Source organism: Pinus tabuliformis, chromosome 8, assembly GCF_031772625.1.
Source record: "Pinus tabuliformis cultivar Carrire ecotype Pingquan chromosome 8, CPIR1, whole genome shotgun sequence".
NCBI lineage: Eukaryota > Viridiplantae > Streptophyta > Pinopsida > Pinales > Pinaceae > Pinus > Pinus tabuliformis.
The window spans coordinates 731,229,110-731,250,700 of NC_142294.1; the positions used below are offsets into that span (position 1 = coordinate 731,229,110).

Below are 21,591 nucleotides of genomic sequence, written 5' to 3' on the forward strand. Positions count from 1 at the left end.
ACAGGGCATCCAGAAACAGGGTATGTAAACCCCAACAGGAGTATACTCATACCCTAATAAGCTAATAAAAATAGTAAAAAAACGATAGCTCTTGTGGAATGTGTAGAAATAATTCATATGGCAGCCAAAAGACAGTGGGGAGAGGCACGAAATGGAGAGGCCACACCTCCCCCATCCCCTCAACTCTCCACCAAAGCCCGCAGAAGCAAGTGAAAGAAAAAACCCATATATCCAGAGAAGCTAGTAAAGAAACTAACCAGAAATAGCCATAGAAGAGCGGCATGAATCGATGCAGAGACAGACTCTACACCTCAAATCCCTCAACACTCTCCATAGCTGCAATAGTAACAAGCAAAGGACCAAAAAATAGTACCCAGCATCAGCAAAGGAGCCCAACAGGTCCCGAAACGAGCTGAGGCGGGTCGGTTCCGGGGGCAGAGGCGGCTAGGGCAGCCACCTCGCCTCCATGAAGAAAGTCAGGCCCAAGTCCCTTGACCCCGCTCTGCGGCATAGCACAAAACCTAGAGGCCAAAACCCCTTGCTAAAACCGCCAAATCGGAGGGTCTGTCGGTGCGCAGATACTCGAGGAACTAGAGGAAGAAAACGCCGCCGCCGCTCAGCTCAAAGCCCGAGCCTCGCTGAGGAAAATGAAGAAAAACACTGCGCGGGGGAAAACGCAGGAGATAGGGGATCCGAGGCCGAAATCACGCCGCATGCTAACTGTTCCGTAGAACCTCCAGATGCATTATTTGTTGAGTTAATAGATAGCTAAAAACATTAACTATTTAATAAATACATATAAAATATAAATATTAGAAAAAACGTATAATTAACTAGTTATAGAAGTATAACTAACTAATTATAAATATATATATTATATGTATATATATATAAATATATTATATGTATATATATAAATATAAAAAGAATTATAAAATTAGTTGTTAAGTTAATAGTTCTTTAAAAAAAAATTAGAGATGATGAATATATATATATATATTTAATTATTTGATTTCTTTATTTCATGTGTAATTGTTATTTGGAGATAATGAATATATATATATATATATATATATATATATATATATATATATATATATATATATATATATATATATATATATATATATGTATATATATATATATATAGATATATATATATGTATTTATCACATATTATTGTAATTTCAATAGATGGCAATAACAATGACTTTTGTTTTTTGTCTTGCACTGGAACCTATGGCCCTCATTTCCATGTTCAATGGGCTGACCAGACCATTCACTCCAGAAAACCCCGATCCGCCCCTCATTTCCATGTTCAATGGCCTGACCAGAGCGTTCAATCCAGAAAACCCCGATCCGCCCCTCATTTCCATGTTCAATGGGCTGACCAGACCGTTCACTCTAGAAAACCCCGATTTCGAATAGGAAAGAAAGCGGAAGGAGGGGAATTGGGAGGATAACCCGAAAAAAAGGCGGTGGGAATGAAAAAAAATCCAGTGATGGAAGCTATGGATCTCACTCCCATGTTTGATGTGCTGATCATAGATCATTCGGACATGAAAACCCTGATTCGCTCCAGAAAACTTCGTAGATCATTCGCGGCAGGAAACTCCGATTCGCTCCAGAAAACCTCGATTTCGAATAGGAAAAAAAGGGGGAAGGAGGGGAATTAGGAGGATAAAAAGGGCCAGCGCTGGAACCTATGGATCTCCTCCATCTTCAATATGCTGACCATAGAACATTCGCTCTGGGAAAACCCTGATTTGGAATAGGAAAAAAGGTGGAAGGAGGGGACTTGGGAGGATTACCAAAAACAGAAAAGGACGCGATGGGAACGAAAAAGGGCCAGCAATACCAGATCATCGTTAGATTGAAGTTATTGAAGCTATTGGTGGCAGGAGAAAAGGAAAGTGCACGGGTCAGGGAGGCAGTGGGATATGTTCCCTTGTTCAGGTATAACTGATTCTATTCTTGAAACAGAACCAGACATTTCAATCGATTTTGTAGACTGCAAGAATGTGTTCTCTCATCAAGATATGTATGATTTTGTTCCAGATAAAAGATGGATTGTCTCAGTAATGATAGTACTGATGTGTTGTTCCCTCTGGTGTTAGGGGTTTTCTTTATTTGTTTCAATTTCTCTCAGTTGGTTTATGAAGGAAATTAATTTAACCAATGTAATTTCCGCTTGCAGGCTGAGCGACATCATAGTGGCAGACCTTACCAGCGAAGGAGGAGAACTTGCCAAATTGCCAACCCCTGTCGCTCTAGGTTGGTTTCTGTACCTATTTTGAAAAAAAACTTGTTTTGTTTGCCCTTCCGGGGCCTGTTGGAGTTTGCTAAGCTAGAAGAGGGCTTTCTTCTGCGTTAATCATTATGGGTTCTTTTTCTTTGAGTTTCTGGTACTGTAGCCTTGAGGGATTTGAAGGAAATGGCCACAGCCTTCTTCCATTTGAGTCTTTTTTGCTTTGTTCTTCTTGTCATTGCACTTAATGAGTGACACATCACTTAATAAATGACACATGTCCACTCTGGATTCCTCGATGCTTCCCTCGTTAACCGTATATATATCTGTGTCAATTATAGTGTTTGATATCAATGGCAGCGAAGGAAATGAGAGAAGCTGCTGCCAGTTCATCCACTAAATCTTATTACAAGATTGATGATGTGGAGGAGTTGGTAAAATGTCACCCTCAAGCTCTTCTGGAGAGATAGATCAGACCCAAAGAAGAGATCATGGGATCTGCAACAGTACTGGCAGTCAATATGAATGAATGCTCTGAACGTAGACACATTGATCAGAATTGAGCTGCTAGAACTTAAATAAGAATTGGCTCATGATAAAAATAAAGAGCTAATCCGCCATTAAGTTGACCTCAAAAGGGATTTCCTAAAAATAAAGAGCTAAGCAGCCATTAAGTTGACTTCAAAAGGGACTTCTTAAAGTGAATAGATTGATGTCATTTAACATCAAACTTGGTTTCAATTCCAGCCATCAAAATCCCATATGCCTGTAGTAAATTCTAATAATTTAACACAAAAGGAATTTTACTTGCGTCAATCTTTCAATAGCCAAGAATACCAGCTACCTTGCAATTTGGTGCAGTTTGAAGCCATATACAAGTGGTACATATATTTGCATAGGTTTGGGTGGCTTCACCGTCGGGTAGATCATTAGATCATTAGAAATAGATGTGGAAAATCAGCTCCATCAATATTGATATGATATTTAGACATTGGGTAATACAAATCTTCAGTTTTAAATCTGATATGAAACTCAGATTCCTTTGTATTAATCTAATTCTTTTCCTTTATACTAATCTGATTTATCAGAAAAAATATGTATATGGAGTAAAGAGGGCAAACTGCTATGTCGGTCTGTACAGTAGAGAGAGCATTTGTATATTGCGATTTTTTTGGTCTGTACAGCAGAGAGAGCAGAAGAAATATTGAGTAAAGAGGGCAGACTGCTAGGTATGTACAATAGAGTAGAGAGAGCATTTGCATATTGCGATTTTTTAGGTCTGTACAGTAGAGAGAGCATTTGAATATTGCGATTTTTTTTTTCCACATCACATCAATAACAATTCAATTAGTTTTAGTGTTTTTCATTCTCTTTGCATCCAAAAAAGTTTAATTAATTCTTTTTTTCAGAAAATATCAATAAAAATTCGAAGTGATATATGGTCACTGTTAACTATGTGACATCTTCTATTCTCCCTTGGTGTGAACTGTGGTTGTAGCTGATTATCTAGAGCCTTCTTCCATCTGCTTTTAATGGGAATGTAGGCCTTGATTCATACTGGATGGGCCGGTGAACTGTGGTTGTAGCTGATTATCTAGAGCCTTCTTCCATCTGCTTTTAATGGGAATGTACGCCTTGATTCATATTGGATGGGCCATGTTGGTTTCATTGTAATTCAAGAGAATTGAGGCATAATTCAGCAGCTTTGGTTTCATTTTAATTCAAGGGAACTAAGGCATAATTCAACAGCTTTGGTTTCATTGTAATTCAAGGGAATCTGGGCATAATTCAGCAGCTCAAGTTTCAGAATATGGAAATCCTAATAGACATGGAAAGATCAGGGGAAGCGAGTGAACTTGAATCCAATAACATCGAGGCACCTCTGCTGCAGGGGATTACTGAAGACAAGGAGAGGAGGTCAGAGAGCTGCCATAGCGCTTGATCTTGGTTGTTCACCAGATACTCCAGTACAATACATTCAATGCGATGTTCTGGATAGAGAACTGACTTTAGAAAAGATTTCACCATTGAAGGATGTAACCCATCTCTTCTGGGTTGTTTGGGTGAGCAGGGAAACAGAGGAGCAGCACTGTGAGGACAATGGAAAAATGTTGAGTAATGTGTTAGATGCACTGCTGCCCAATGCAGAGAATTTACAACACATCTTAGATGCACTGCTGCTCAATGCAGAGAATTTACAGCACATCTGTCTTCAGACTGGGGCAAAACACTACTTGGGTCCATCTGATACAGTGGCCAGGAATCACTCTTTTCAGCCGAAAGAGGCACCTTGTCATGAAGAGCTTCCTAGGTTACCTGTGCCCAATTTTTATTACACTCTGGAGGATATTGTTTTTGAGGCTGCCAAGAAGAAAGAGGGATTAACATGGTCTATTCACCGTCCCTCAATCATATTTGGCTTCTCTCCTTGGAGCTTAATGAATGTTGTATGCACACTCTGTGTTTATGCTGCCATTTGCAAACATGAAGGGCTGCCTTTCAAATACCCAGGAAACACAATTACATGGGAACAGTTTATGGATATATCTGATGCAGATTTGATTGCAGAGCAAGAAATTTGGGCTGCCACAGACCCTTATGCCAAGAACCAGGCTTTTAATTGTAGTAATGGAGATGTGTCTAAATGGAAACACCTGTGGGGAATCATAGCAGAAAAATTTGTTCTGGAGCCATTACCATACAAAGGTGAAGGCTTTAGTCTGGCTGAGGCTATGAAAGACAAAGGTCCAGTCTGAGATGCAATTGTCAGAGAAAATAAGCTGTGCCCAACAAAATTTGAGGAAATGGGAAATTGGTGGCTTGCAGATTCGATATTAAATCTTGCCCGGGAATTGGTACATAGCATGAATAAGAATAAAGAGTATGGTTTCTTTGGGTTTCGAAATACAGAAACTTCTCTGGCATATTGGATAGACAAAATGAAGGTATCTCATGTTGTTCCTTAAACTTGATCCATCTTTATGTCTCCAATTAGAACCAAGCAGAGGAATATCATTTAGAGGTTGCTTTTGTGATTCAAAATGGTTATGTTATATTCTGAATCAGTTGGAGGTGTTGATAATATCAGAGCATAGTTGTAGTGCAATGTGTATTTTGTGATGTCCAAGTATAGTTTGTGAAACTAGGTTTTTGAAAATTGCTTGATGTTTGATGATGTGTGATTTTGCAATGGACTCAAATAAAGAGCTGGAACTCCATCCTAGGATTTCCTACAATTTAGTTTTGGTGTTAAAAATGGAGTATCAACAATCTCAATGTTACAGCATCAGGTGTGTATATCATTACGATCTTTATAAGTGGTGCATGCTGTAAATATTTAACAACTAAAGCAAGTTCAGGCTGAGGGATTGTGATGTCCCCACCCTGTTAATTGGGGCACCAAGTTGCAGTAGCAGTATCATTGAATGCCTGTCACAATATTGTATAACAACCATTATTAGTTTTGGCTGCAGCTCAGCTTATTTTCTCTTTGTATCTTGAAAACGAATTAAATGGAAAAACCATGGTTTTGGTCTTCCTGTTAAACCATATGGTTGATCACCAGCTTCTGTTTTGAATATTATTACTTTTAGTTTTACCATAGAATAAAGCAATCTGGAGGTGGAAATAGTTCTTCGAGTGTCAACAGAAGCCTGAGTTTCTTCCCTGTTTAATGATCCAATGTAGACATTCATGGTACTTCTCTGCAACTTTAATGATGTTGTAGATCAAACCCAGATGATTATGTAAACATAAATTCTGCTTGAGTTCTTTGACTGTAAATAGAAGCCTGAGTTTTTTCCCTATTTTATGATCCAATGTAGACATTCATAGTACTTCTCTGCAACTTTAATGATTTAGTAGATAATACCCAGTTGATTATGCAAATATAAATTCTGATCAAACGCAGGGATAGTTTCACCAATTTCAATCTTTGGATTCTCTACTTTCAAAATATCAACTCAGCCCACTGTTCAAAGATCTTCGCGATGATTCGAAAACTTAGCTTATTGTTCAAGATCTTCAAACATGTTATAGCATGAAATTAAGCCAAAGTGTTGAGGAAGTTAACAAAAAGTTCCCACGACCACTCCCCTACACTCCTATTAAAATTGCAATGATTTCTGAGGTTTAACATTAAAATTGGCTTTTGCTTTTAAAGTGGGTATTGTTTTTTAAAACTTAGTTTTGTTAGGTTTAACATTAAAATTGGATTTTTCTTTTAAGTGGGTATTGGTTTTTAAAACTTACTTTTCGCTATTCACTTTTAAATGCTTTCTCTTTTTATTTTTATAAAAAAAATTGAAGAAATATTTAGATTGACTTTACAAAATTTTGGTTATAATTTTGACCCCAAGGCTAGAACTATCAAAGTCTCTTTGCAAGGGAAGAATCCAGTCCTCTTGACTATGAAATATTTTAGAAAGATGCTCAAGATACCATACATGAATAAGAAACTCAAATTTCCTTAGTAGGCATTTTCCTTGATTCTCAGGGGGGTGGAATCAATGTCATTAGAATAAAGCAATCCGGAGGTGGAAATAGTTCTTCGACTGTCAACAGAAGCCTGAGTTTCTTCCTTGTTTAATGATCCAGAATTACATGGGAACAGTTTATGGATATATCTGATGCAGATTTGATTGCAGAGCAAGAAATTTGGGCTGCCACAGACCCTTATGCCAAGAACCAGGCTTTTAATTGTAGTAATGGAGATGTGTCTAAATGGAAACACCTGTGGGGAATCATAGCAGAAAAATTTGATCTGGAGCCATTACCATACAAAGGTGAAGGCTTTAGTCTGGCTGAGGCTATGAAAGACAAAGGTCCAGTCTGAGATGCAATTGCCAGAGAAAATAAGCTGCGCCCAACAAAATTTGAGGAAATGGGAAATTGGTGGCTTGCTGATTCGATATTAAATATTGCCCTGGGAATTGGTACATAGCATGAATCAGAATAAAGAGTATGGTTTCTTTGGGTTTTGAAATACAAAAACTTCTCTGGCATATTGGATAGACAAAATGAAGGTATTTCATGTTGTTCCTTAAACTTGATCCATCTTTATGTCTCCAATTAGAACCAAGCAGAGGAGTTTCATTTAGAGGTTGCTTTTGTGATTCAGAATGGTTATGCTATATTTCGAATCAGTTGGAGGTGTTGATAATATCAGAGCATAGTTGTAGTGCAATGTGTATTTTGTGATGTCCAAGTATAGTTTGTGAAACTAGGTTTTTGAAAATTGCTTGATGTTTGATGATGTGTGATTTTGCAATGGACTCAAATAAAGAGCTGGAACTCCATCCTAGGATTTCCTACAATTTAGTTTTGGTGTTAAAAATGGAGTATCAACAATATCAATGTTACAGCATCGGGTGTGTATATCATTCCGATCTTTATAAGTGGTGCATGCTGTAAATATTTAACGACTAAAGCAAGTTCAGGCTGAGGGATTGTGATGTCCCCACCCTGTTAATTGGGGCACCAAGTTGCAGTAGCAGTATCATTGAATGCCTGTCACAATATTGTATAACAGCCATTATTAGTTTTGGCTGCAGCTCAACTTATTTACTCTTTGTCTCTTGAAAACGAATTAAATGGAAAAACCATGGTTTTGGTCTTCCTGTTACACCATATGGTTGATCACCAGCTTCTGTTTTAAATATTATTACTTTTAGTTTTACCATAGAATAAAGCAATCCGGAGGTGGAAATAGTTCTTCGACTGTCAACAGAAGCCTGAGTTTCTTCCCTGTTTAATGATCCAATGTAGACATTCATGGTACTTCTCTGCAACTTTAATGATGTTGTAGATCAAACCCAGATGATTATGTAAACATAAATTCTGCCTGAGTTCTTTGACTGTAAACAGAAGCCTGAGTTTCTTCCCTATTTTATGATCCAATGTAGACATTCATAGTACTTCTCTGCAACTTTAATGATTTAGTAGATAATACCCAGTTGATTATGTAAATATAAATTCTGATCAAACGCAGGGATGGTTTCACCAATTTCAATCTTTGGATTCTCTACTTTCAAAATATCAACTCAGCCCACTGTTCAAAGATCTTCGCGATGATTCGAAAACTTAGCTTGTTGTTCAAGATCTTCAAACATGTCATAGCATGAAATTAAGCCAAAGTGTTGAGGAAGTTAACAAAAAGTTCCCACAACCACTCCCCTACACTCCTATTAAAATTGCAATGATTTCTGAGGTTTAACATTAAAATTGGCTTTTGCTTTTAAAGTGGGTATTGTTTTTTAAAACTCAGTTTTGTTAGTTTTAACATTAAAATTGGATTTTTCTTTTAAGTGGGTATTGGTTTTTAAAACTTACTTTTCGCTATTCAATTTTAAATGCTTTCTCTTTTTATTTTTATAAAAAAAAATTGAAGAAATATTTAGATTGACTTTACATAATTTTGGTTATAATTTTGACCCCAAGGCTAGAACTATCAAAGTCTCTTTGCAAGGGAAGAATCCAGTCCTCTTGACTATGAAATATTTTAGAAAGATGCTCAAGATACCATACCTGAATAAGAAACTCAAATTTCCTTAGTAGGCATTTTCCTTGATTCTCAGGGGGGTGGAATCAATGTCATTAGAATAAAGCAATCCAGAGGTGGAAATAGTTCTTCGACTGTCAACAGAAGCCTGAGTTTCTTCCCTGTTTAATGATCCAGAATTACATGGGAACATTTTATGGATATATCTGATGCAGATTTGATTGCAAAGCAAGAAATTTGGGCTTCCACAGACCCTTATGCCCAGAACCAGGCTTTTAATGGTAGTAATGGAGATGTGTCTAAATGGAAACACCTGTGGGGAATCATAGCAGAAAAATTTGATCTGGAGCCATTACCATACAAAGGTGAAGGCTTTAGTCTGGCTGAGGCTATGAAAGACAAAGGTCCAGTCTGAGATGCAATTGTCAGAGAAAATAAGCTGCGCCCAACAAAATTTGAGGAAATGGGAAATTGGTGGCTTGCAGATTCGATATTAAATCTTGCCCGGGAATTGGTACATAGCATGAATAAGAATAAAGAGTATGGTTTCTTTGGGTTTTGAAATACAGAAACTTCTCTGGCATATTGGATAAACAAAATGAAGGTATCTCATGTTGTTCCTTAAACTTGATCCATCTTTATGTCTCCAATTAGAAGCAAGCAGAGGAGTTTCATTTAGAGGTTGCTTTTGTGATTCAGAATGGTTATGCTATATTCCGAATCAGTTGGAGGTGTTGATAATATCAGAGCATAGTTGTAGTGCAATGTGTATTTTGTGATGTCCAAGTATAGTTTGTGAAACTAGGTTTTTGAAAATTGCTTGATGTTTGATGATGTGTGATTTTGCGCATAAGAGGCTCCCGGGCGAATATCCACTGCTCCAAGCCCATTTCTGATAAATGGCTCAAGATTTGTCTGGACTCTGACTGCTTTTATGATTTCCATCCAAAACATATCGAGAAAATAATGCAGATCCATGATGAATTTTATGGTATTTTCTGGATCGTTCTCTATTTTCTTCTCGGCCTCATACGCCGAATCCTGTGAGTGTCGGATTACCATATGTCAACTGTAGTTTAAGATATATACGAAACCACAAGCAAATCCTAATCATCATCGTGTTTACTCTTATCATGAAAATTTCCTTCACAAATGCTTCAGGCCACTGTTCTGATTTGTGCTCAGACACCAAACCAGGACTACTCATGAAGAAAAGTAGCTGCCCTTTCTGTAGACTTTTCCTGGCCATATTGCTTTTCACGACCCTTGTGGTAGATACTTCTTTATCAGAGGTCTGAAACGATCTCGGTTTTTCTTACCAGTTGCTTTACACTGTACAGTTACAATTTTGTATAGAATTCAGTGGCTGGTTTGTAAATATTACTGCAGTGTTCTTTCTTCATTAAAAACAAATTTATGGCCACAACTTTGTAAACAGATGTAATATTTAAGAAGAAATATTGTTGTAAAGTGTAGAACTGCCATTGTATTTATTCAGAATCAGCAAATCTATTCTCATCAGAATATGCGTCCTTCCTGCCAAACAACAACTTAAAAATCTCAATATTTAAGAATCTGAGCATTGCCAGAAGAGACCTTATACTCGGGGGGGATTGAATATAGTAACCAAGGCACTATTCACATGTCATATGAGGTATGCCTCTAATAACTAGATATTTTCCTGAAAGGAGATATATTAGTCTTCAGATTTTGTTATCATTTGTCTTCCCCTTATTCTTGTTTTGGTAATATTTACATATTTCTAAGATTCAAGTCTATGCACTTTGCAGGAGGAAAAATGTATTATGATGTACCATGCACGTTATTGTTAATAATTATTGGTGAAAATAAATTTTCATGGCATTAGTGGAGTAATCACTCGCCCTCTTAGGGGATTGAAGAGCTTTCCCCCTTGTGGAACAAGTATAAGCATGAAGATATCTTTGTGTGGACCTCCTAAGGTACGTGAGAATATGGGTTGCCTAATAAGCATGGAATTGCATATGAGGCTTGAGCCATGAGCTTTGCTAGCTCAAGCTCAAAATCAAAATCAAAATTTCTTTCAAATGGCAACAAATTCTGTTCCTTAGTAGTGTGTGTCCTAAGTCCTCAGGGAAGCAAGGGCAGCAAACGAACTTCTTTCTAAAGAACTAACAAAAGGTTTGATGCATCAGTGCTTCTACAGGGGATGTCCAAACATTCCTGTCAGCTTTGTCATGTTCAAGAGTTTCCTGACAGAGGTATAGGTAGGTCCATTTTGTGTTAGGTGCGTGCTATATTCTATTAGTTGATTCTGTATCCGTTGGATAGAAGATCCATGTGTCTTATTCGCTTCAATGCGTTTCATACATCTTTCAAATGCGAGAGTGGAAGGCTTCGTTATGAGGGCTTGGTGTGCATTATGCATATTTAATTCTTTTTCAAATTCGAGTACATAACAAAGGAAGTCCACATGCCTAAGTGGATAGCCACAAAGTTAGAAAAATTCGTGCATGACTTTATAACGTTAAGTGGATTTGGCTTCATTGGGTTTTTAATTCTGAGAACCTTAGCGTTGATTCTTGAATTGAAAAGATGCCAGGTCTGATGTCAGGTTCAATCACGGTGATCCATATTAGGTAATGCTCGTTGAGGGACATAAGTTTATATTCCGTATTTGATATGAAATACTTCAAAATAATCCTTTTAATATTAATAAGGTGTTCTGTCCAGATGTCATGGATTTTGAGCAGATACAAGGTTCACCTCTTTCTATGCCCAGCCATTCCTATAAGTGAAGTCTTGTACAGACATGATTAGGGTCTGTTCCTTGGGCTTTTACATACATGCCAGAGTTTCCATTAGACTTGTGTATCTGATTCTGTTTGATAGCTATTTTGCGTAGTTTGGAAATTTGTTGAATAGGGAAATAAATCAGGCCATGAAACCTGCGATATATGTTCAAAACCGATAATATTTCTGCATACAAAAGGATATACATTAAATATTGGTACCATCGGCAGATGAACCAACATAATGAAATGATTTATGCTTTCATTGGAATGTGTATTTTTAAGAGACTAGTTGGAGTGAGTGTACACTTGTGGTAGCAAGGTTCAGAGAGTTCAGCAGGCTTTCTGTTTCCAATTTAAGATTAAATTTTAATCTTATTGATATTGGGGTCTGTTGTTGGGATTTTTACAGTCTCTTGTTCAGCTGGAAAATGTAAAATGTGTGGCTCCTGCCACAATAGTGAACTCTATGCCAATATTAACTTTTGATGGAAATAAGTCTGAACAGGGATTGACAGATGAAATGGAGTAAGGGTTTATCTATTATCAGGTTCTCATGTCTTGTATTTAGGATACAATGTCTATCATTGTTCTTAACAACCTAAGGAGATGATTTATTCACCAGATCATCTCTTTACCATGCACCCACAGTTTCCATAGCCACTGTGGGGCAGAGTGGTTGCTAAATCACTCTAAGTTGTGCCCCATATGTAAGCACGACGTTATGGACCAGAAACCTGTGGATACTGAATTTGGTCCCTGAGCTTCTGCAACTAAAAATGGCAGAGAAAAGAAACACTGTACAGTTCCCTTTTTGTATAGAATTCAGTGGCTGACCTGTAAATATTACTGCAGTGGTCTTTCTTCGTTAAAAACAAATTTATGGCCACAACTTTGTAAACAGAGGTAATATTTAAGGAGAAATATTGTTGTAAAGTGTAGAACTGCCATCGTATTATTTCAGAATCAGCAAATCAATTCTCATCAGAATATGCCTCCTTCTTGCCAAACAACAACTTAAAAATCTCAATATTTAAGAATCCGAGCATTGCCAGAAGATACCTTATTTCTGCGTTTTTTGGGCAGATTTGAAGTACATGGTTTGTTGAACATGTTGTATGCTCAATGCCCCACCTATCTTTTTGGGCAATAAGTTGTATGCTCATGTTTCAGGAGGTGTGGTGTGATAGTCAAGGAACCCTTGAAGAAGTTCGTGCAAAACTGCAAATGAGACAAGAGGGTGCAATCAAACGTGAGAGAGCAATTGCTTATGCTCTCTCCCATCAGGTACATAACTATGTTCAATGTAGAAAAGTCACTTGAAAATTCATTTGTATAAGTCCTTGATTGAACACTCTATTTCTGGCAGATTTTAAATGATGTGGTAGAATCCTCTGCACAAGACCTTAGATGTAGATGCCAGGTTGACATTTTGAAATTTATATACTAGTAACTTTTATGGGTGTTGAATCTGTTTTCAGCAATGGAGAAGCAATTCGAAAACAAACATGAATTATGCTAGAATTGAGCTAGACAAAAATAGCTGGGGTTGGAGCTGGTTAGAACGCTGGATGGCTGCAAAGCCTTGGGAGATTAGACTCATGGAACAAGACCAAATGGATGCTTGTAAAATTCAGTCTCTCAAAAGCTATGATGATGCTGGAGAGAATCTGAGGAGATCTCATGAACCAGTCAAAGTTAAAGTTCGCAGAAACAAAATTAGTGTTCATGTTGCTGCAAAACCACCTTCAGCAGTTTCCAGTCATCCTATTGGTAGATCATCTTCAAAGCCTAGCTCTGATATCTAATCTGATGAGAGCTCAACAATCTCAAGGGGATTGTGTACTCCAAAATATGGAAATACTCTGCAGACGTCATTTGAGAGTGTGGGAAGGCCTAATTACATGAACTCTACAGAGTCTGCCAAGGCTAAAATATGCTCGTCCAGTGCTCCAAAGATAAGACCCTCATATGATGATCTTCAATTGCAGAAGAAAGTTTCTTCATATAATGCTGAAGTGAAGAGCACAGCCGGTTCAGATTCTTCTCTGCATGCTTGCAAATTGATTCCACCTATGTTGAGATCTGACAAATCATCTACTAAGAGTGGAGAGATTTCTTCTTGTTCTTATGGAGAGTCCTGAAAACCCTTTTATCAATGCTAAGTTTCAGAGTTCTATCCTATCACTACTAGTGGCTGAAGGTTGAAAACTCTGCTGTGAATGGTTTGAGCTACAGTGACCAGCATTTCATGGGCATTCTTCTGTATGTTTGAACAGAAGTTCAACTTAGCTGCAGAGATTAAGATTTCAGCTTCCAGCTGAACTGTGTCAGATGCTCTTTAGGAGTGGAGAGTAAAATTTTGAGTTCAATTTTAAGTAGTTTTTACTTAAGTACTCAAAAGAAGACATGAAATATTTTCATTTGTTTAGTTGGGCCAACATGAAACATCTGTTTGTGGTTGCACAAAGAGGGATCAAAATGTTGGTGCTAGAATCTAGGCCCCATTACTCACTGTATAGTGTTGTTTCTCAAGGTTTTCCTTTGCCACTTAAGATCCACTAGGGTAGTCTTACATGTGTTTAGTTCTTTTTATGATGGAGAGAAACCCATTTTGAAATCACACAACTTCTCTTCTATGTTATTATTTCTTATGCATTGTATAAAATTTTGACTTCTTTTTTCTATACTATTATTTCTTATGCCATTGCCTTACGGCGTTTCCTTTGCAACATATGTTGCAAATGCTAGTTTAGTACTATTAGATATTATATCTTACCTCATTTTATGGTTAACATTGTATAACAAAAACATGTGTTGTGTTATGTAATTAATACTAACATGTAATATTGATTTTTTTTGTCAGAATGCTATAGGTAATGATTGCCAAGACGACGATCCAAATTATGTTCAACATATATCAGGAGATGATGAGGATGAGGATGAGGATGATGGTGGTGAAGGAGGAGATGATGATGATAGTTGCGGTGTTGGTGATGATGTGGATCAGAGTAATGAGGATGGTCAAGATGATCATGAGGATGATCTTGGTGGTGGTAGCTAGGATGATCTTGGTGGTGGTAGCTAGGCATGCACATGCATTGTTTTTTATGAAGAAATTATTGTGTAGAATGACATTGTTATGTTTATATGGGTGTTGTGAATTTACCCTATATCAATGAGACATTTTAATTTTGTAATCATACGATGAGTTTGATTTATGTGTGTTGTTAATTTATCGTAGAATAACGATATTCATGAAATATTTTGATTTGTTAATCATATTTGAATTTTAGTTGTTTTGATTAAAAATAATATTGATTTTATTAGTATTATGTTGTTATTTTATACATGTTTTGAAAATTGTTAGTGACACATTGTTATTTTTTTGGATGGATGTTGTCAATTTCTCTTAAATTTCTTTACAAATGATTTTGAATTGTGATATATGCTTTAATGATATTTAGAAACTATCATATATTTCACTATGAATCTATAAAGGGGTGTTGTGGGGAAAAGTATCCGACTCGGATGACCCTATCCCTACTCTAAAGGTGACAGTCTTTAGCAACAACTGAAAGTAAAGTTTTGATGATTTCCTTTATGAAAGTACAGAGAGAATGAAGAAAGATTAACCAACCTGGTGTCTTTCGCTTAGTCGATCCTTGTCCTCTCTCTTTGTCTCTTGTTCCCAGCTCCTTGCTCTCTTTGCCGGTCCAGCTACACACAGATCCTGCACAAACAAGAGAGGAAACTACAAGATACAAGTACTCATAACTGATGCATGGATTAGAGTGAATCAAATATACAAGTAAATACAATACATCAATGCAATACAAGTATATAGGAGAACATGCAAAACTTTATTGATAGAAGTAACAGGGTTCTGAGAAGGTTACAACCAATGATGGCTCCAATCCAGTAGCACCTCCCCAGCAGCAAGAACTCTCCTCTTCACCTCTAGTAAAACAATCACCCAATAGCTCTAACTGTAAACCAACAGCACCTCCTTGCTTTACATAAAATTCCAGCCTCAGACCTCATAGAAGAGCTCTATATATAGGAGAGAAGAAGAGAGGATGAGTCAGCTTGAGGCTGGCATAGAGCTGACTAGTGTCCTCTCCCTCTTCAGTTAATCTTCAGTTCTTGAGTCCACTTGGAGATCCTTGCTTACACATGGTGATCAAGTACCTCTTACTCATCACAGGGCGAATCTCATGAACCAAGTGTCAGTTTGGAAGCTTCCTGGGCAGTTGACACCTTGCAGGATGACTGTGCCACTTGGCCAATCTCGCCCAGCGCAGGTAGCCTTCATTAATCTTGACTTCCAGTGCAGGTACAAGGAGGGACAGTTGCATTCCAGCGCAGAAGCTCAGTGGAGCAGCTGACATGATCCAAAATAAGCCTGTTTTGAAGTGTTTTCAAGCGAAGAACTGATTGGAAGTGCTGTTGTTTGATGACCTTGTTCTTTTAGGGGTAAGAACAACATGTTTAGGGACTGAGGATCCCTGTAATTATTGACATTTCATGCTCCATGTCGCGAGGCACAAAAATGCCTATAACAGTTGCCCCCTAAAGTATGAGGCCGTTTATCGGGTGAAATGCTTTATCTAGAGGGTCCGAAGTTCGTTCCAGTGCTGAGGAAGAGCCCTGTAACACAATACAATGCAATACATTATTTTTCATTCTATTTTCATGATCTAGCTGAGGCAGGCATTCCCATGCTCAGCTTTTATAAATACATTTTGGTACATATGACAGACGATCGTCTGAAGGTAGACTGATAATTTTCTGCTGAAATTATCATCCTTTGAATAGGATGATTATCTGCTGCAATGATGTACATGGCAAATGCTTTTATATTTCCTGAATATATATCGCAGCCCGGATGGATGAAACTAGATCCGGGGTCTTCAAACTCGTTCGATCTTCACTCTAAGTACAAGTCGATCCATGTGAGAATTGCGCTGAAGTCGAACATGGAAAGACATCGCTTGATTACCGGTCAATAATGAAAACCGTTAACAAGCGCGAGAGGAATCACCAATAATGACGATGATCCTCAAGGTACTGCAGTACAATTCACGTGGCGTGAATAAAGGACTTGGCGTCGAACGCCACGCAAAATCTTCTGGTCGAAGGTCATTGATGTATACCTGTCGCCGGAAGTGAGAAACTTGCCATTGAGGCATGCAAGCTTCAAAGTACTGATGGGGGTGTCCCTAGATCAACTTCTTGGATAATGAGCTGAAGTCGACAAGAAGCGATCCGTCAAAGGAGGGCCTTAATGAATCCCACATCAATGACACGGAACGGAGCTAATGACTTTAGTGGAGGTGAAAACAAACTGTGACATATGATTCAGGGTGGCGATCATGAATGGATGAAGGATAATGGATGGCAGTGGATGGGACACGGTTGACACTTTCAGAATGACCCCTCTTGAACATATAACGACACTGATGCGATGGATTGGTAGCATTACCCCAAATGTGGATGGTTTGGCGAGGACCATGGTGATGAGACCGGTGAATGAAACAACCCAACCCGATGTGGTACGGAGGAAAAGTGTCATGTTCAAGAGTGACTTGCTACCATTAAACTTTGATGTTCTCCCAATTTTTCCCCAGTCATTTCTGACCAGTACCTCTTTATTTTTGTCAAGCTTGAGGAGGATAACATATGCTTGTTCTATAACCTGCCCTTCGGGCAAGCCCATCGCTATGATTTAACGAGCCTAGCGATAGGGAAACTCGTTCTCGTCTAAAGACAAGTTTGTCGCTATTTAATCATTTTAACGAGTCTAACGACAAGGAAAACTCGGTCCTTTTCATCTTTAGAGAGTCTGAAAAGGTACAGAAAGTTAACTCCATAATTCCTTTTTCGTCAGCTAATCCCTTAAGTCCGAAAAAGTATAAAACAATACAGAAGGGATGGCTGTTCGGTACTTTTAACGAGCCGAACAAGACAAGCGCTCGATCCTTTTGTGCAATAATCCCTCAGGTCCAAAAAGATTAAAGTCTAAATGAGGGATAGCGTTCCGGTCGTTTAACGAGCTGGAAGGCCAAAACTCGGCAAACTTTTCATATTTTACGAGTCAGTGAAAAGAGCTCAAAGAAGACTCGTCTTTTGAGGAACGAGTGATAAACAGGGATAGCAGCAGATTCCAGGTACAGGTTGGAATTTTCCAATCACGGCAGTGTCACAAGGATGGCTAGGTGAAATCACTCTTCGCAGCTGTTTCTCAAAAGAGGTAAACACACAAATGGAGGTGAATGATCGGCCAAATGAACAGTGGAGGTGACGGTGCACAAACACGACCAAGGCTTTTATGGCTGATGAATTTACGATCTCAAAAGGTTATTTACCGGTTCGTTTTTTCTGAACGAGCTTGAACTCTGAAGGGAAGCCTGCTCATAAACTTATGTTTATTTTTTAACGAGCATGAACTATGCGCTAAAACTGCTCGGATCTTGCGTTTATTTTTTAACGAGCATGAACTATGTGTTAAAACTGCTCGATGATAAGTTTGCATGCCCCCAGCATAATAGTGAAAAATCGAGGTGCATGCCCCCCAAGCTTCATTGCATTCAACCTTGTTGATTGGAATGAAGGTTTACCATTGAGATCTGGAAAGGGGATTGTTTCATTTTTTAATGAGGTTGACATAGTAAAAGAACTATCCTCATGGTTTTTCATTTTTTAACGAGGTTGACCTGAGATAGGAACTATCCTCGAAGCCGACAAAATATCTAGGAATCTTCCGAATCCAACCAGAAGATTGGATTAGATTTCATTTTGTAGGTTTCCACCGTGGCCACTCCCTCCAGATTACTTGGAGGCGGTAGGGCGAAAGTACCCATTAAGGCAGGGTCTTTTAGGAGACCTACTCCGATATTTTGGAGCAAATGATTCCTTCCATGGATCATTGGAATGCTCTCTGTAACTTGTGAACTGTCGTGGAGAAAAGTTTGTTGGTCAACGATTGTAATTCCCCCTTGGAAGGGGAATGCAATCTTCCTGAAGTAGGTTGACACAACTGCGGCCATGGCATAGATCCATGGTCTTCCAAGTAGGATGTTGTAATCGAGGTTTCCATCAATTACTTCAACATCAATTCCTACTGTTTTGCCCCCCAGTTCAACTTGCAAGTTACTTAAAATCCCGTATGGAGTGTATGATCGTCCATCAAATGCTTTTAACGTCGTTGACGATCGCGTCAAGGTTGGAGATCCTAAAGTTTTCCAGCAACTCATCGACATAATACATGTCGATGCCCCCTCATCAATAATTATTCGATGAACAGTTTTGTTGAGGGCTTTCACTTGGATGAGGAAAGCTAGTTGAGCTGGTAACTGAGGATCATATCCTTTGTGATCAAAGGATACAAGATTGGAATCTCTAGGATCCACCCCATCAATTGCTGATAACAATGCCTGCCTTTGGGATGGGCAATGTTGTAGTACCTCAAGAGTCGACATAGCAGATGGCGATTGCGCCAAATCTTCCACTATATTATAATGTTGTGCCGCTCTGGCACGAGGATTAAATGTCGACTTGTGTACTACTCCCTTTGGCGGTTTTATTGTTAATTCATGTGTGATGGGGGGTACAACTTCTGCCGAAGTTGTTGTCGAACTGCTAGGTTGATCTTTACCTTTATCGTTCGACACCTGTGGATTCCCGTAATCTTTGTTCCTTGTCGAAATTAAAGCATCATCCTGTTGCTTCGATATCGATAACATAAGCACTTGCGACGGTGAAGCATTTCCACTACCAACCAGATTTTTTCCTCGATCGGGAAACGGATCAGTTAACACAGCTGGAGTTTGCGAACTCTTTAAGAATCTTTTAAGATCAGCTTTGTATGGACATTCTCTCGTCCAGTGATCCTCATCACATATATGACACCCTGTCGGGGGTCTCCCTTTCCTTTTCTTTATCTTCTTGCCCCCTGGTTGTTTCAGTTGTTTGCCCTTATCGGTCGACATGGCATTTACTTCTGAGGTAAGAAGTCGCTCATTTGCATTTTGACTAGAAATTTTGCGTTTGCCAGTCACGCCATTACTGGTGTGAGAGTTAGTATTCGATCCAGGAGGGGGAGGAATTGAAAATTCAGGTCTAGGGGCGTCAGGTATTTTGTCGTAGAGCGTGCCCGACTGAGTATATACTAAGTCTAAATATTGAGCACGAGCAATGACTTACTCCTCTGTTACGACTCCCCCTTTGGCCACATCTTCCGTTATAGCAGGAAGTAGCGACTTTATAAACCACTCAGCTAATAGCTTATCTGGAACATAAGTTTTCACCATTCTGCGACGACGACGCCACTCATGTATATGATCAGATATGTGAGTGGTTGTTGTCTGTTTGAAGTTGGTAAGGAGTTCTGTTCCTGTTTCATACCTTATCAGTAATTGAAAATGGGTTAAGAAAGTCGTGGCTAAGGAGCTGAAATTGTCGAAAGAGGCTCTTGGCAATTCAATGTACCATTTAGCCGCTGGACCTGTCAATGTCCTTTGGAAGAGGCGAAGTCTTATCGAATCATCATTCAGGGTGTTTGATGAACACCATAGATGGAATGTCATCACATGATTCGATGGATCTTCACCAGGATTTCCATTAAATTTAGGAATGTCTGATGGAAGTTTGTGTGGAATCGCTGGCCACCAAGGGGCATAAGCAATTGGATCATTCGTCAGCCGGTTTAGATCTGGTAATTCTAGAGTTGCTACAAAGGGCAACTGTTGGTTCAGGTTAGGCGAAGCATATCCAGGATAAGATGGTATCGCCTGAGCAATGGGTCTTTGCAGACCAGCATTATGCTGACAACTTTGACAAGGTTGATGGGTGTAACCATTATAGTATGGTTGCCCATTACTTACAAAGACTTGTTGCCCAGGTCCTTGATATGATTGCTGGAAAGGCGGTTGTTGAGATTGAAGCAGCTCTGGTTGTTGGACCATTTGCTGTTGACCAATACCGGATGATTGACCAGGATGAGGAGTCACAGTACTTGTTTGGGCCTGAGTCGCTCCAGATAAGGAGGCACTACCCTGAGATTGTGATTGAGTCGCTGAGCCAAGAGGTTGTTGTGTTACAACAGGTAACGCTTGTACTTGCGACACATTCGCCATAGCAGGTGTGGTGGTAATATTCGACACAGGGTGGACTGGTTGCATAGAATATACAACTCCTGGTTGTTGAGGCAGTATTGGTACCCAACTGTTGGATGTAATTCCAGTTTGACCTGAACTTTGTTGTGAACTCACGGATGGGCATCCTCCCGGAGGAGGTAATGAAAAGGCATACTGCCCCCCATATGGTATCAATCCGGAACTCAAGGGGATCGATTGCCCAGGTTGACCTCCAAATGGATCAATTTGGCGAGTTTCAACATAAGAAATACCAGATGATAATCCGGACGAAGAAATAGGAACTAACCATGTCATCGTCCCTGATGGGACTCCGGCTTGTTGTTGACAACTTGCCGGGACAGATGGTATACCAGCGAACATCGTTGGAGTAGCAGTAGAAGCCTCTGCTGCTGCTGTGTCGGACGACACAATCCTAGATGTCGACGGTTGTTCAGACATATCTAGTCTATCCAAAAGATTTCTTAGAGATTCTACAGGAACTTCCACTCGTGGTGGACTAACTTCGAAGATCAACGCGGGAAGGGTGATGATTATTCCGCTTAAAATAAATTTTATTAACGACGCTTTTAGACACAAACTTGCTTTTTCATGTTTTAAGAGTCGAGAAAAAGCTAAAGATGACTCTAGTCTCCTTCGATGTATTAACGAGCCCGAAGTGACAAATGCTCGGTTGGACTTTTTCAGTTATAGAGTTTGAAGAAGACCAAAAGAAACTGCTCTGGAGATCTATGCAGAGGGTGTGCCAAACCTTTCGCGAAACCACAGAATACGTTTTACGGTACGGGTGGTCGATCTTCGTGAATGCTGTGTTCACTGCATCGCGATCAGTAGGGCGGCCGACACGGTTTCCTAAGGATAAAGGATAAATGCCTATAGGGGTCTCCCAATATATACGCGACGGTACGTGGGAGCACA

At 39.0% G+C, this 21,591-nt stretch overlaps 2 protein-coding genes across 3 annotated transcripts; both read left to right on the plus strand.

Moving 5' to 3' along the window:
• The first annotated feature begins 1,831 nt into the window (after positions 1 to 1,831).
• On the plus strand, positions 1,832 to 5,095 carry LOC149237663 ((S)-8-oxocitronellyl enol synthase CYC2-like). Its single transcript, XM_089369348.1, has 4 exons — positions 1,832 to 1,956; positions 2,198 to 2,274; positions 2,609 to 2,682; positions 4,090 to 5,095. The coding sequence occupies exons 1-4, from the start codon at positions 1,832 to 1,834 to the stop codon at positions 5,002 to 5,004; spliced, it is 1,191 nt and encodes a 396-aa protein (XP_089225474.1). The 3' UTR covers positions 5,005 to 5,095.
• On the plus strand, positions 2,165 to 14,138 carry LOC149237664 (protein IQ-DOMAIN 6-like). Of its 2 annotated transcripts, XM_089366853.1 has the most exons (3): positions 2,165 to 2,274; positions 12,692 to 12,805; positions 13,000 to 14,138. In XM_089366853.1, exons 2-3 carry the CDS (start codon positions 12,746 to 12,748, stop codon positions 13,324 to 13,326), a joined length of 387 nt encoding a protein of 128 aa, XP_089222979.1. In that variant the 5' UTR covers positions 2,165 to 2,274; positions 12,692 to 12,745; the 3' UTR covers positions 13,327 to 14,138. The 2 variants fall into 2 exon arrangements, with proteins under 2 accessions (XP_089222979.1, XP_089222978.1); XM_089366852.1 differs by lacking the exon at positions 2,165 to 2,274 and having other exon boundaries at positions 12,149 to 12,805.
• Positions 14,139 to 21,591: the final 7,453 nt, after the last annotated feature.

Bases quoted from the DNA above. Each gene is read 5' to 3' on its own strand.
- LOC149237663 (XM_089369348.1), top strand. From the start codon at position 1,832: ATGGGAACGAAAAAGGGCCAGCAATACCAGATCATCGTTAGATTGAAG. The intron at 1,957-2,197 runs GTATAACTGATT...TTCCGCTTGCAG, and splicing joins GGATATGTTCCCTTGTTCAG to GCTGAGCGACATCATAGTGG. The intron at 2,275-2,608 runs GTTGGTTTCTGT...TATCAATGGCAG, and splicing joins GCCAACCCCTGTCGCTCTAG to CGAAGGAAATGAGAGAAGCT.
- LOC149237664 (XM_089366852.1), top strand. From the start codon at position 12,644: ATGCCCCACCTATCTTTTTGGGCAATAAGTTGTATGCTCATGTTTCAG. The intron at 12,806-12,999 runs GTACATAACTAT...ATCTGTTTTCAG, and splicing joins CTTATGCTCTCTCCCATCAG to CAATGGAGAAGCAATTCGAA.